At 38.7% G+C, this 17,276-nt stretch overlaps 1 protein-coding gene across 1 annotated transcript in view; it reads left to right on the forward strand.

The window, feature by feature from the left end:
- Nucleotides 1-17,276, forward strand: part of LOC106883264 (uncharacterized) — a 199,742-nt gene that overhangs the window by 136,478 nt on the left and 45,988 nt on the right. Inside the window, exon 2 of the mRNA XM_014934207.3 lies at nt 1,537-1,687. Within this exon, the coding sequence (XP_014789693.2) occupies nt 1,537-1,687 (151 nt within the window). The remainder of the gene's footprint in view (nt 1-1,536; nt 1,688-17,276) is intronic.

Consider the following 17,276-nt stretch of genomic DNA (forward strand, 5'->3'; position numbering starts at 1 on the left):
CACCACCACCATCATCATCATCATCACCATCATCACTACCACCATTATTTTCATCATCATCATCATAATCATCATAATCACTGTTAATCTCATCAGCATAATAGCTGTTGGCCTCTATTACCTTCCTGCTCCCGCTGCTCTGTTTTCTTCCGCTCTCTGCTGCTGTAAGCTGGAGAGGGGGGTAGTGGTGCTAGTTGTGGTGGTGGTGACGGTGGCAGTGGTGGTAGTAGTGGTGGTGGTATTTGTTACTGCCTATGGCAATGGTGGTGATGGTGGTGATGTTGTTGGTTGTTGATGGTGGTATTAGTACTACTAGTGTTGATGAAAGTGATAGAGGGAGATACTATCATGTGTACACAACTCTAGTAGTGGGTAGACAAGATACCAAATATATCTATTTCTCTCTCTCTCTCCTCTTTCCCACCCTCATATTTAGTTTTTCTTTTCCATATCTCTATTCAACATACATTCACATAATGCAATCTTTGCCTTTTCATTAAAATAAACATCTGTACATACACACATATATACACACATATAACTACACGTTTATATATATTTATATATATATATATATGTCTACATATGTTCAAACTGTCTTTTTAAAATCATCTTCTCCAAAATTTACCTGTATATTTCTCGTTCTTCATCAGAGAATCCATTTTTTTTTCCTCTCCCCCACAAAAATCTGATACCTCGCACAACAGTCTTATGACTCGTCTTAAATTTCTCTCTAGTAGGTTTATCGTTGCACTCTCAGAACAAATGCAACACTGCTGAGCTCATCTTAAAAGAGAAGAAAAAAAAGAAAAAAGAAAAAAGAACGAACGCCTACGGCTATACTAAATTGCGTGTGACCTTTCAGTCCGAAACCAAACTAACATCATCCACTAAAAAACAACAACTATAATAATAATAATTATTATGAGGATGAGACTGACAAACTTTTAGTCAGTTCCATTGATTTTGGTAGGCTTTTTTGTTGTTTTTCTCCCACACCGGCAACTATATCAGCACCAACACTAATATACCTACCTCTTTCTCTTTCTCTCTCTCTCTCTCTCTGTGCTGTAAGCCTGGCTGGCACACGTTTGTTAGCCCACACTGTTCGTCGGCAAACCATTTAAGGATTTGCCAGTTGCTCCCTAAAATCAAGAATAGAGGACCCCTTAAAAATATTACCACTGCTACCAAGAAAAGAATAATCAAAAAAAAAAAAAGGAATAATAAAAATAGTTTAAGAAAAATACATGGAAAGGAAATCACGCATTTTGATGTAAAAGTAAATGTTTGATGTAAAAGCAAAAAACATGAATTGAAAATGGAATAATATTCCAATAATTGGGGGATTTTGTAGGAATTTGAAGGAAAAAATGTTGAAATAATTGATATTTAAAAAAACTATTTTTATATTCTAAATCCAAAGAAGAGGAATACATCTTCTGGCCATAGAAATGGAGTATGAAGAAGATTCTTCAAATTTATCCGATGTTGGATCTTTAGCTGACTGTGATGATGTGTCCATCTATCTTTCAGGCCTAACCCCTCTACATCAGGCCGTACTGGACGGTAACATAGCTGTGACTAAACTGTTGATTGCTCATGGAGCAGATGTTAATAAACAGGATGAGGACTTCTGGACACCTTTACATGCCGCCTGCGCAGAGGGACATTCAGATATTGTCAGGTGAGTGGGTCTCTTAGTTCATTATTTTAGTTATATTTTATATATGTTTTTATATGTATATATTACACACATGTATCCATATTTATATACATACATACATACCAAATCTGACACTAGAGTTTTGATGCAGCCCTGTGGTTCACCGGATTGGATCCGGTTAGATTCTCCAACCCATGCTAGCATGGAAAAATGGATGTTAGATGATGATGATGATGATGATACACACACACACACACACACACACACACACACACACACACACACACACACACATACATACATACATACATATATATATATATACATACATTCATACATACCTGGTACCTGCCTACATACATATATACGTTCGAACACACACACACACATACATACATACATACATACATACATGCATATTCATATATGCACACATACATATTCATATAGATACATAAGTACAGACACACCTATATACATACATACATACACACATACATACATATATATATATATATATATATGCACACATGCATACATACATAAACACTTACACATATAGGTACAGTATACTCTACCAACTGAAGAATAAGTGCAAAATTCTTCAATATTTTGGCAGTATATATTATTTATCAGTTTCCATCCTACCTTGGATATTGTTAGTTCAATAGAGTTACTGTTGACTGCTTATTGATATTTGTGTGTGAGTATATATGTATGAATGTATGTGTGTGTGTGTGTGTGTGTGTATATTATATACATGTGTGTAAAACTAAGTGCACACTTGTGTGTGTGTGTTGGTTAAAAATCTGAAAGAGTATTCAATACAAGAAGAGTGCTGTAGTTTTTTTTTTTTTAAAGCCAGTCGAGGGCCCAGTTATTCTGGAGTTTCCATAATGTACAGTCACTTCTTCAGATAAGTCAGACTGTCCCAGTGTCACATGTCTGAAGAAAAAGCCTGCATGCCATGGAAGCTCTATGTTAACAAACCACTGGACTGGCTCAAACTATACACATACACACATGTATGTATATGCAATGTATGTATGTAAATGCATATTGCATACACACTTAGACAAACATGCACACATACAACTCCTTTCTTGTATAGATACAAAGCCTGAAATGGGGAAGGAGAGCTAGTTTGTGGGGAGGGAGCTAGTATGGGACAAATTTGGTGGGAGGGAACATCAGCCCAAGTGCTCAATTGGGGCTTAATTCATTGACCCCAAAAGGATGAAAGGTAAAGCTGACCCTAGTGCTACTTGAACTCGGAATGTACAAACAGATGAAACTCCACTAAATATTTTATCGGGCATGCTAACAATTCTGTCACCATGGTACCTTAGACACACACATATATGAATCCATAAACACACATATAAAACATCCAAGGGTATATATATTTTCCCCTCTGAAGATATTATGCTCAAGTCATATGAATTTAATATTTAATTAATTCACTGAATATTAATTGAAACAGCTGTAAGGGATGATGATTGATTTGTTGTTAGTAATAAACAATTATTAACTTCCCTATCTCCATTTTCTTTTTCTCCTTTTATATGAATATAAACTATGTGTTTATATATATATACCTATTATTTTAAGGAAATAAATTGCCTCCAAAATACTAGGTATTGAACCAATATCTTCTTGGATGACACCATCCCTTCAAATCAGATATATATATATGTGTATATATATATATATATATGTGTGTGTGTGTGTGTGTGTGTGTATGTGTGTGTGTGTGTGTGTGTGTACTGTTGCTGTAATTCTAAAGGTTTGTCACACTATATATTATTCTGAGGCTGTATGAATATCAGAATTATGGGTAGCATTGTCTGTAGAATATTCAGCCGGTTATTACACTATTATTCAATGAGTATGTAGTTCAGTCAGTTGTACAACTAGAATATTCAGCAAAGCTGACTGAGATCCATCTATTTTATTTTATTTTCATGTTCATACATACACTCATACATACATACATACATACATACATTCACACACACACACACACATACATTTTATCTATTAAGAAATCAAATCATCTCTAAAACTTTCATACGTCATGGGAAACAGTCTGACGTTTTAGCTTCATGCTGTTGTTGTTGTTGTGTAGTTTCACATCAGTTCTGAAAGATCAGACCTTTGGTCAAAGACAATTCTTTCATGGCCCTCTCATCATTTGAGAATGGGCAGTTTCGTTGCCATGAAAACGGCAGAGTAATCTGTGCCTCTTTGTGTGGGGTTCCCCATGAATTACCTGTGGTGGATTCCCCTGATATTGGTGAAGATTTTCTTGTTGAAAGTTTATCTTCTGCAGTGGTTTTTTTTTTCTTTATTGTTTGCTCAGGATTCCCTTTTGATTTATGTCAACCCCTCTTTTTGTGAGTTCTACTTTAACTTTTGACATATTTCTTAATGTATTGAGCCCTTGTAACCAAAGAAAGGAGTACTAGGGTCGGTGTGACTGACTGGCCCCTTCCCCACAAAATCCAGGCCTTGTGCCTATAGTAGAAAGGAGTATTATTATTATTATTATTATTATTATTATTAGTAGTAGTAGTAGTAGTAGTAGTAGTAGTAAGGGGAAAACTGGCAGAAACATTAGAGTATCAGACAAAATGCCTGGCAGTATTTTTTCTTCCTTATTGTGTTCTGAGCTCAAATTCATCATTTTTTGGGTTGATAACTTTGACTTTCATCATTTTTGGGGTTGATAAAATAAAGTACCAGTCAAGTACTGGGGGCTAGTGTAATCGACATGCCCTCTCCCCTCAAAATGTTGTGATTTTTTCATGTCTACAAGACGTTAAGTAACATGAACTAAGTCAACCTGATTTCTATATAGATCAAATGAATGTGTTTTAAAATTATTCCGCACCTACAATAACAGTCATACCAACAATCCAACATACCACCATCATCAGCTGCCCCATGGATATCACTATGGTTTTGACATCTGGGCAGTACCACTCAATCTGGCAGTGTCAACAGCACTAAAAGTAGTGTTGTTTGGGAACAAACATACCTTAGCTATCACCACGTTCATTGAATCTTAATTCTAGGAAGAATTAAACACTAACATTATTAATTAAACTACAACGAAGAAACACATTTATCCTGTATATATATATATATATATATATATATAGATAAACAGACAGACAGACAGACAGATAAATAGATAGACAGATAGATAGATAGACAGATAAATAGATAGATAGATAGATAGATAGATAGATAGATAGGTGGCAGGTGTGGCATTGGCACAGACATGATATAGGTACAGGTGTAGCTGTGTGGTAGGAAGTTTGCTTCCCAACCATGTAGTTTCAGGTTTAGTTCTACTGAATGGCACCTTGAGCAAGTGTCTTCTTCAATAGCTCTGGGCCAACCAAAGCCTTGTGAGTGGATTTGGTTGATGGAAACACAAAGAAGTCCATTGTGTGTGTGTGTGTGTGTGTGTGTGTGTGTTATTAGCCCCTTGCCTTGACATCATGTGTTTGTTGCAAAAAAACTGTCACCATCTGGCAAGCACTATACTTTGTTTCCAGTCTTCGTGAAAACATATTTGACCAGAGGGAAATATTATCTTATTTGGAAATAAGTGAGGATTGTTAATGAAAAAGAGCATTCAGCCGTAGAAAACCTGTGTCAATAAATTCATTCTGACTTATTCAAGCACGGAGAAGTGGACGTTAAAACAATGATAACAATTATATGCATTTAGCTGTGTGTGTGTGTGTGTGTGTGTGTGTGTGTGTGTGTGTGTGTGTGTGTGTGTGTGTGTGTGTGAATATACATGTGCATGTGTATCTTTTACCTGTTTCAATCATTGGATTCTAGTGATGCCGGGTCACTCCCTTGAAGAATTTTTAGTCAAATGAAACCTTGCCAGATCATATTGGAGCCTGGTGCAGCCTGGTGCAGCCTGCTGCCTTTCCAGACCTCAATCAAACCCTCTAACTCATGCCAGCATGGAAAACGGACGTTAAACGGTGATGATGATGAATTGAACCCACTATTTATTTTTTAAGCCTGGTACTTATTCTATCAGCTACTTTTGCTGAACTGCTAAGTTATGGGGACATAAACACACCAACACTGGTTGCCAAGCGGTGATGGGGAATCAAGCACAGACATGAAGATATGCACGCAGAGATATGTGTTTATTTCCTCTCTGTTCTCCTCTCCAGTTTTCTTTTCCAATCTTTGGTGGAAAAAAACAAACTGCTTCCCAAAGGCTCAGCCCCCTACCAATAAACAACTTACTGCTCTCGTCTTTAAAACCTAAAATGTAAAGAAACCAGATGTCGTCAGTCACTTCCTGCATCACTCTGACTTCCTATTTATTCTTTGTGACAACCTGTATGGTTCCTGTAGAACCATATTGCCCTCTTTCTTGCCCTCGCTCAAATTATTCCCTCTCTCTTGAGAATATTGCTCAACACAATGTTTTCAAACTTAACTTCAATGAAGCTACCATTTATATCTGACTCCCTAATCACCTTTCACAACTACACACAGTCTCCATTCATCTCCAATTTCTTGAGTCACAAGTATTAACCCTTTTACATTATGTACATTATTTACATTTGACGGATATTTGTCCTCATCTTGTTTGTTGTTAACACGTTTCGGCTGAGATACCCTCCAGTCTTCATTGGGTGTCTTGAGGAAATTTCGAACCTGGATTCTCATTCCTTAGGTATTTTTTGATGTTATTATTATTATTATTATTGAGTGAGAGAGCAGGGCATGCCATCAAAGTGAGACTGAGGTAAAATATACAAACCACAGTATACCCATCATGACTACCCGTCTGATAAGGGTACACCAGGCACATGCATCACAACCATATGTGCGCGACATGGTGATCTCATATCAAGATAAACAGTGCATGACCTCGCAGGTGGGGCCCAGTTAGAATTTTCTTCAGGTCGAGTAGCTCATCCCTCTCAAAAGGTCCTTGAATAAAGGTTGTTTGAGGATGCCGAACAAAATACCATGTTTCCAAAGGTGAATTATCCAAACCCCAAAGAGTTCTTCTCAACACATGGCTATGATGCTCCCCCCTCTACTTCTGCTCATGGTCAGAGATGCACATATCGTCAACCACCAAGGGACATGCTCAACTGGTTATGGTCAAACAACTGACAAGCAAATCTGTGGTATTAAGCAGAATATTTGCTGTAGCCCATCTTTTTATACCAAGACAAAACAGTATTCATGATAGCACCTCCAATCAGTTAAGATAAGAAGCCTTGAGAACCACTGTCTGGTACTGCATCATTATTATTATTATTATTATTATATTATTATGATTATTCAGATCACTGCCTGGAATCAAACTCGGAATCTTGGGGTTAGTAGCCCGCACTCTTAACCACTACGCCATATACCCGTGGGCATATGGCGTAGTGGTTAACCCTTTTGTTAGTATATTTCTGTTGAAATCCACTGCCATCATTTTAATTAATTTTGTATATAATGAAGAATTTAGTAAAATAACTGTCATTGTTAAGCTGGGGTTAGAACATAAATGAACAGAAAGTTTTGACGGAAGGTTTTTAATTTAGAATGCTCTAAAATAGGAAGTTTATGTCATAGGACTACAGGGGGTGTGAGGCAGGTTGGGAAGAAAAGGGTTAAAGTTTTCATTTAGAAACAACAATAAGTCAATATAGTCACAAGCAGATATAAACACCTTCTCTTGCCCCTACCCATCACTCTTGACCCAGTGGAACATTGAATATGTTACAATTGAAAAGAGAGAGAGAGAGAGAGAGAGAGAGGGCTGCATCAGTACCTCAGCTGGTACTCATTATGGCTGTGTATACTGAAATAATATGAAAAGAATTGCCTCATTAGAGAACAGAACATGCTGCCCAGTCTAGGAAATGAACCCCAAGCCTTATTATAATGAACCCTATATTGATAGATAGATGTATAAAACTATTTATATTAGTTTCCTTATCAGCAGTCAATTTGTTGAGGAAGACATCATTTTTTAAACATATTTGTTACTCGGTTACTGATTACAAGTAAATAAATCTAAATTATCTTCTCTTTAATTGGATGAGATTGTAAATGTTGTTTCCTTTTTCTAAAGCATGTAATTTTACATTTAGATATTGTATTTGTCTTATGAACCCAGCAGGATTTAATTGACTGTAGATATATAAAAACATATGTGTGTGTGTGTATATATATATATATATATATATATATATATATATACATAAAGGCGCAGGAGTGGCTGTGTGGTAAGTAGCTTGCTTCCCAACTACATTGTTTCGGGTTCAGTCCCACTGCATGGCACCTTGGGCAAGTGTCTTCTACTATAGCCTTGTGAGTGGATTTGGTAGATGGAAACTGAAAGAAGCCTGTCGTATATATATGTGTGTGTGTGTATTTTTCTGTGTTTGTGTTTGTTCCCCCACCATCACTTGACAACTAGCGTTGGTGTGTTTACATTACCGTAACTTAGGTGTTCGGCAAAAGAGACCGATAGAATAAGTACTAGGCTTACAAAGAATAAGCCCCATAATCTAATTTTGTCCTTGACAAAATTAGATTATAGGACGTCTGTCTTTGCATATAGAACCCAGATACTTTCTTTTTTGAAAAAGCTGCACTTAGCAACTTCAAAGCCTGCAAATTCCTCACCTCTTAGAGGTGAGAATAATTATTAAATGATGGGCAGATTTTGGTCACCTGAACAGTAAGGTTATAATTCTTGTTCTGTTAAACATCAACTTAACTGGTTTTTAATATTTACAAGGAAAAGGTTGGCAGAGACTTTGATGTTTTGGCTTCCATCATTGTCTGCTGAAGGTAAGCAACCCAAAACTTCAAAGTCACTGTCAACCTTTTTCTTGTAAAGTTAATAAATATCATCATCCTCATCATCATCGTTATAATAATAATGCAGGGTTAGCCAAAAGTCACCTGGCAGTAAATCAAAACCATTTAATTTCAAGATTAAAACAAAATATCCACCCCTGCTATGTCAGCCCCCCACCCCACTGGCACCTGCACCGGTGGCACATAAAAAGCACCATCCGAACATGGCCGATGCCAGTGTCGCCTGACTGCCTCCTGTGCCGGTGGCATGTAAAAAGAACCCACTACACTCTCGAGAGTATAGTGGGTTCTTTTTACATTAGGAAGGCCATCCAGCTGTAGAAACTTTGCCAGATGAGATTGGAGCCTGGCGCAGCCTCCTGGCTTGCCAGTCCCCAGTCAAACTGTCCAACCCATGCCAGCATGGAAAGCGGACGTTTAATGATGATGATGATGATGGTGAGACTTCACTGATAAATGGACAAATGTTGAAAAAAAAATGTGATTTAAAACTCACTGCATTCAATTATTAAACATTCATAACTGGAGTGAATGAATAAAATTGAATATTTAAGTATTTATGGAATTTTGATTTGCTGTTGGGTGACTTTTGGCTAACCCTGTATGATACAGGATGTTCATAAATTACATTTACAATCTGAGAAATGAAAAATGAGAATACCTGAGCAGAGTTTATTGGAAAACATAGGCACAGACACAGGCCTGGCTCTGTGGTAAGTAGCTTGCTTCCCAACCGCATGGTTCTGGGTTCAGTCCCACTGCGTAGTACTGTGGGCAAGTGTCTTCTACTATAGTCTTGGGCCAACCAAAGCCTTGTGAGTGGATTTGGTAGACGGAAACTGAAAGAAGCTTGTCATGTATCTGTGTTTGTTCCCCCACTATCACTTGACAACCGATGCTGGTGTGTTTACGCCCCTGTATCTTAGCGGTTCAGCAAAAGGCACCAATAGAATAAGTACTAAAGGTGGTGCTCCAGCATGGCCACAGTCAAATGACTGAAACAAGTAAAAGAATAAAAGAATAAACGAAAAAAGCTTATTAGAAACATCAGAACAATTCCACGGGGACGCCATTGGTTGCACACAATAAATACAGAGAATAATAAGCTATGGAAGTTGTAAAGATAATTTGTGGACAGCCACAAATGTATTTATCATCACCACATTCATAAGCAAGGAGCAGGAAGCGGACCAAGAAATTCAAATGAAATCCCACTACGACCACAGCTCCATTTATCTTTTATCTTTTACTTGTTTCAGTCATTTGACTGCGACCATGCTGGGGCACTGCCTCGAGGAATTTTATTCAAATGAATTTACCCCAGTACTTTGTTTTAAGCCTGGTGCTTATTCTATCAGTTACAGGGATGTAAACATACCAATACCGGTTGTCAAGTGATGGTGGGAGACAAAGACACACACATATATACAGTAGGCTTCTTTCAGTTTCCATCTACCTCATCCACTCACAACACTTTAGTCGGCCTGACACTGTAGCAGAAGACACTTGCCCAGGGTGCCATGCAGTGGGACTGAACCCCAAACCATGTGGTTGGGATGCAAGCTCCTTACATCACAGCCACATCTACTCCAAAATAATTATTATCTGAAAATTTAATTTTGTATTTTTTCACAAATTAGATGGTAGATGGTGGATCTATTTCAATAATTGGGAATTCCCACTGTTGAAATCCTAGATACACCTATGTGTGTGTGTGTGTGTATGATGGAGTATCATTTTTAATTAAATAAGTTTTATTATACTAAGGTTTAATTATGCATATAAATATATGAGATGCATAGTAGGGGATAAGCTCCCCACTGTAATGGGGTCCCTAGTCAGGGGCCTCATTACACTAACAGCTTATCTGCTTCTGTGCCTCTTGTATCTATTTCACTGCACTTAAAGTTGGGTTCTACCAACAATGCCTTTGTTTTTATTGGCAGAATGACCATCCTAAGACACACTCACTTTGATATATATATATATATATATATATATATATATATATATATGGTTGTTATATTTGTTTGATAACATGATAGGTGAGGTAGAATGATGTCAATATTACAATAACCAGTAATATGTTGTGTGTCTATAGTCATATTACGATCATAAAATTAGCATTAGCTTATTTCACTCTTTCACACAGAACCCTAGGGTTCCAGGGAACCCTGGTTGAGAAACGCTGCTCTAAGATATAGAGCAATATATATTAAAAATGGGGAAGGCCAGTTTATGGGATTACCTTAGCTTTCCTGTCCATAAAGGCTTTAGCTTTATGGTGTATCGTCAGATCCTAAAATCTGTTGGCCCAAGACCTCTTCAGAATATGCCAACAGGTTTTGGGATCTGACGATACTCCATTCACCTAAACCTTTTATAGATGGGGAAGTTAAAGTAATCCCATAAATCAGCCTTCCCCATTTTTAATATAAATAGGAAATTTGTGTTACGTGCTCTCAGACATTTTGCTTTGAATACTTTATACTTTATTCTATGCTCTTTTGAACTTTTGAACCTGTCACCTTTGTGTATATTGTGTGTGTGTGTGTGTGTGTGCGTAATTATTGTTATTATGATATTGGCCTTGTGCCAAAATTTGAAGCCATTATTATTATTATTATTATTATTATTATCAAAGTGGCAGACTGCCAGCAACATTACCATACTAGACAATATATTTAGCAACGTTTCATCCAACTTGATGTTCTGAGTTCATATTCTCCTAAGGCTGGCTTTGTCTTTCATCCTTTTGGCATTGTTAAATTAAGTACCAGTTGCGTACTGGAGTCAATGAGATCAACCAGTCTCCTCCCCAAAAATTTCAGGCCTTGTGCCAATAGTAGAAAGGATTATTATTATTATTATTATTATTATTACTAACTTTTAAAGGAAAAAAGTGACAATGACCTTAACCAGTTGAGCATGTCCCTTGGTGACTGACGATATGTGCATCTCTGATCAGGAGCAGAAGTAGAGGGGGGAGCATCATAGCCATGTGTTGAGAGGAATTCTTTGGGGTTTGAATAATTCACCTCTGGAAACATGGGTGTTTCGTTCAACTTCCTTAAACAACCCTTATTCAGGGACCTGTTGAATGGGATGGGTTACTTAATCTGAAGAAAATTCCAACTGGGCCCCACATGCAAGGTCATGTGCTGTTTATCTTGATATGAGATTACCATGTTGCACACATATGCTTGTGGTGCATGTGCCTGGTGTACCTTTATCGGACGGGTGGTCATGATGGATATACTGGGCTTCGTATATTTGTACCCCAGTGTCAATTTGATGACTCAATAATAATAATAATGTTATACACCACTGGTCACAATGTGCTTTGCATCTTTTTTTTTTCTAGCTTTCAAATGATGCCACTCAGCTAACTAAGCGAACAGGCTGACATTCACCCCTAATTGGAAGGCTTTTTTGTCACAGGGTGACCCATTTACAGCTGAGTGGACTGGAGCAACATAAAATGAAGTGTTTTGCTCAAGAACACAGCATGTGTCCAGTCTGGGAATTGAAACCACAATTTCACAACCATGAGTACAATTTGCCTGACCACTAGGCCATGTACCTTCACACACACACACACACACACAGTCCTCTGGAAGGATATGAATGTCAAAACTGCAATGTCCTTTTGTCTTCCCTGTAATACTCATCCACTGATTGTGTCTGCTTCAACGTAGATTCAGATTATATACAAGAGTGATAGTTAAGATGCGTAATTTCATGCTTTGGCAATTTCTTGGTGTATAATTTCCACCTTTAGTGAAGTAGATACTCAGGATGATTCCTGTGTTGTAATTTGAAACCATAATGTAGAAACATTTGAGAAGATTTTTGTATGTAATCAGGGACACTTGTGACCTTGTTGAGAGCCAGTGTTGCAGACGACACATCTGAAGAGACAGATCTAACACTCAGCTGGCCGTGATAACAAGGGTTCCAGTTGATGTAATTAACTAAACAGACTGCTTGTGAAATTAACGTGCAATCGGCTGAGTACTCCACAGACATGCTTGCCCTTAAGAGAGATTAAGCATGACACAGATTGTGACAAGGTTGGCCCTTTGAATTACAGGTACTACTCATTTTTGCCAGCTGAGTAGACTGAAGCATTGTGGAATAAAGTGTCTTGCTCAAGGACACAATACTCTGCCAGGAATGGAACTCACCACCTTACAATTATGAGCCAAATACACTAACCATTAAGCCAAAAGCCTTCTGAAGAGATGTGAATGGCATTGAAGCAGATGAGGATGACAATTGAATGAAAAGGGTAAAGAGAGAAGAAAGTAAGAAGGAGAAAGCATCTTGGTATGTTCTTCCTGTGCTCTGCGGGCCCCTGGTGGTCCACAGAAGTAGTTCTGGCGGTCTGTGTGTGTTTTATATTTGCTAGGATGGTGTGTGATTGGTAATTGTCAGGGTGTTGTGTGTGTGTATGTGTTTGTTTGTTAGTGCGTCTGTGTGTGTACGTGTGTATATTTGTGTGTTTTGTGTTGGTGGGGATGTTGTGTGTGTACGTGAGTGTGTGTGTGTCTGTGTCTGTGTCTAAGAATGTTTGTGTTGTTATAATTGTCTTTGTGGTGTGTGTGAGAGTGCATATGTATGTGTGTGTGTGTGAGTGTGTTGTATTTGTCAGGGGTTCTGTGTGTGTCCGTGTGTGTTGGGTTTATCTGGGTGGTGTGTATGTATGTGCGTGTACGTTCTGTGCATGTTGGTACTGAGTATGCGTTTGTGTGTCCGTGTGTATATATGTGGGTATGGTTTATGTAGTTTCTGTGTGTGTGTGAGTGATTTGTTTTGTTTGCAGTGTGTGTGTGTATACGTTTGGGTGCGTTTGTGTGAGTGTGTCTATGTGTCTTGTATTTGTCAGGAAGGTGTTTGTCCTTGTGTGTGTGCATGCTTGTGTGTATGTCTGTGTGTTTGTGAGCGTTTGTTGTGATTGTTGGGATTCTATTGTGTGTATATGTGTGTGTTTTTCCTTTTGAGTGTGTGTGTATGATTTTTTACTGGGGAACGGACATATTGTGTTTGTGTGTGTGTGTGTGTGTGTGTGTGTGTGTACATGTGTGCATATATGAGTGTGGGTTGTGTTGTATTTGCGTGTTTGTGTGTGTATCTGTGTGGGTGTGTTTGTGTGATTTGTAATTGTCAAGGTGGTGTGTGTAGGTGTGTGCATGTACATGTTTACGTATGTGTGTGTAAGGGTTGGTTATGGTTGCTAGAATTGTATTGCAAGTGTATATATGTATGTTTTTTTTGGAATGTGTGTGGGTTTGTGCTCTAGTGTGGGGATATTGTGTGTTTGCATGGGAGGTTTGCATTGTATTTGTGTGTGTGTGTGTGTGTGTGTGATTTTGTACATCTGTATGTGTTTCTGTGTGTTTGTTGTGGGTGTGTACCGGGGGGGGGGGGTATGTTAGAGTATGTTGAGTTGTGGTCTGTATTTTTGAATAAGATTGTTTTCCCTCTTTATTCATGTTTGGTCAGTGGTGTTGTCTGAACATTGGTATAGTGGGAAAACTAGGAATTTGGGGGACTTGTTTCGTGCACAGAGATCTAAGCGACCACTAAGTGGTATCTGTCTTGTGGTGGGATCCCTCAATTGTTGGCGGTGGACTGTCATCCTTTCTCTGAGGGTAAGGCTCGTTTGCCCTATGTAATCTTTGTGGCACCCTTCACACCTTATGGCATAAAGTAAATTCTTTGATGTGCAGGTGAAGTTATTTTTTACGACAAAAGTGTCCTGACTGGAATTTGTATATTGTTCCTTCAATGAGGTGGATGCAAGTCCTGCAGTTGGAACAACCACATTTTTTGATGGTGTGTGGTGGGCTTGTGTTGGGTAATTTTGTATTGGTGAATAGGTTTTTTAGGGATTTGGGTTGTCTCTTGCTTTTTATTATTTTATGAGTTTCGAGTGCTTTTTTTAGACGTGGGACTTGACTCAGTAGAGGGATGTTCTTGTATATAATTGTGTAAGCTTCTGAATTTCTTGGATTGTGTGTTGAGAGATATGGGAGACTATTTAATGTACCGTGAGTGTGTTTCAGTTTTCATAAGTCTTGGGTAGCAATTGTCAGAAAGACAGGTCAGCTCTTCTCCAATTTTTCATAAATTCTTAAATATATCTCCTTCTGTATATATATATATATATATATATATATATATATATATATATATATATATACTACCAAACAAACATGATTTTTATTGAACTCATAATACTTTTTGTTGAATACTTTCTTAAATACTTTCTTGTCAACTGTTTTTAACATTTTCTTATTATTATCAAAGAATGTATAACTGTACTTTAATCCCTTTGTGACAACCAGTACTTAACACAACAAAGCTTATACAAAGCTTTACATTTTACTTTTGACAATCTAAAAAAGTGAAACCGGTCAAGTGAATAAACATCTTTAAAATTGCATTTTCAAACCTTCTTTCATATATATTTCCACTCAAGCTGTACCTTACAACTTTACTTTGTTTTATATTTGCATCTGTAAACAACAGGAGCAGCTTCAATCATCAGGAAGTACTTCCTGTGATATTGCACGTGCAGGCCGACGATCAGATGCAACGACGTTGCTAATTGGCTGAGGAGTTGTTAAGCAATATGTTTGTAAAGGATAAGCATATTAAAAGGGGTCCGCGGGAAAACTCATTTAAATAAAAGGAGTCCTTGGTAGTGAAAAGGTTGGGAACCACTGCTCTACTAAAAAGTTACAACTGCAAATATATATCATGACTGGGGTCAATTTGTTCGACTAAAGGTGGTGCTCCAGCATGGCCGCAGTCAAATGACTGAAAAAAGTAAAAGGTAAAAACTTGCTATTTTATAAGAGGTTAATTCCCCCCCCCCCCTTCCAACAAAATTTTCCCAAAAACTGTTCAACCTTCAGAACCCCAGCGGCCACAGACACAAATACACCAGCATCCACTTTACCAGCTGCCACGTTGTACTGTTTACAAACATATTGCTTAACAACTCCTCAGCCAATTAGCAACGTCGTTGCATCTGATCGTCGGCCTGCACGTGCAATATCACAGGAAGTACTTCCTGATGATTGAAGCTGCTCCTGTTGTTTACAGATGCAAATATTGTGAGGAGTTCCTCTGCATTGGACTGGCACCACAAGCGCCAGTATTGGCAATAAAATAAAATTTAAAAAAAAAACAAGTTGTTAGGACAATGTTGCTCTCTGTTTGGTATTTTATTTCAATATGGAAGACAGAAAAGACATTTTAGTGACACAGAAACAGCATTAGGTGGGAAATCATTTATTTTGGGTCTTTTATCCAGGGAATCTGGGGGGGGGGGGGAATGCCAAGGACAACGGGTCTCTGGAGTTCAAAGTGAAACTGCATCAAAATCTGTACCTGTCATGAATCTACCTTCTGTGCCGTGCTGTTAACCATTTCTACCTGTGCAGCACAGGCCCCAATTACCAAGCAAGTGACAAGATGTTGGCAAGTTGATATTTTAACGAGGTTTCAATCTCTGGTTGGAGCAATTTACAAAGATTTCACTACTGCCATTCTTTACTCTTTTACTTGTTTCAGTCATTTGACTGTGGCCATGCTGGAGCACCGCCTTTAGTCGAGCAAATCAACCCCAGGACTTATTCTTTGTAAGCCTAGTACTTATTATATCAGTCTCTTTTGCCGAACTGCTAAGTTACGGGGACATAAACACACCAGCATCGGTTGTCAAGCGACATTGGGGGACAAATACAGACACACACACACATATATATATATATACATATATACGACAGGCTTCTTTCAGTTTCCATCCACCAAATTCACTCACAAGGATTGAACCTGGAACCATGTGGTTGGGAAGCAAGCTTCTTACTACACAGCCACACCTGTGCCTAGGACATGTGGTGAGAATGGAGGAGGATAGCTGCGTGAAAAAGTGCCACACCCTAACAGTTGAGGGAACCCGTGGAAGAGGTAGGCCCAGGAAGACCTGGGCTGAGGTGGTGAGGCAAGACCTTCGTACATTGGGCCTCACCGAGGCGATGACTACGGACCGAGACCTTTGGAAATGGGCTGTGCGTGAGAAGACCCGGCAAGCCAAGTAAGATCGTTGCCAGTGCCCCTGGACTGGTTCTTGTGCGGGTGGCACATGAGATGCACCATTTTGAGCGTGGCCGTTGCCAGTACCGCCTGACTGGCTCCTGTAGGATTTTCGAGCGAGATCGTTGCCAGTGCCCCTGGACTGGCTTGTGCGGGTGGCACATAAAAGACACCATTTCGAGCGTGGCCGTTTTCGTGCGGGTGACACGTAAAAGCACCCACTACACTCTCTGAGTGGTTGGCGTTAGGAAGGGCATCCAGCTGTAGAAACTCTGCCAAATCAGACTGGAGCCTGGTGTTGCCATCCGGTTTCACCAGTCCTCAGTCAAATCGTCCAACCCATGCTAGCATGGAAAGCGGACGTTAAACGATGATGATGATCACTAGTGCCCTTTTTGGGGGCCATATACTAAAAGCATCAATATTACCCTTGGCTGAGGCAATATAGTAAAAGCATTACAAGTGCCTGTTGTGGGGGCTGTATACAGGGAACTCTGTTCATTACTTCCTACTTACAAAAGACGGGTGTGTCTGCAAAAGATGGCAGTCTTAATAGATTAGAAATAGTTTTTAGCTTCTCAACTCCCTCATTTCTACTCATATTACAGCTTTTGTTTTTCACTTG

The sequence above is a fragment of the Octopus bimaculoides genome, chromosome 2 (genome assembly GCF_046866305.1).
Source record: "Octopus bimaculoides isolate indiv1 chromosome 2, ASM4686630v1, whole genome shotgun sequence".
Lineage (NCBI taxonomy): Eukaryota > Metazoa > Mollusca > Cephalopoda > Octopoda > Octopodidae > Octopus > Octopus bimaculoides.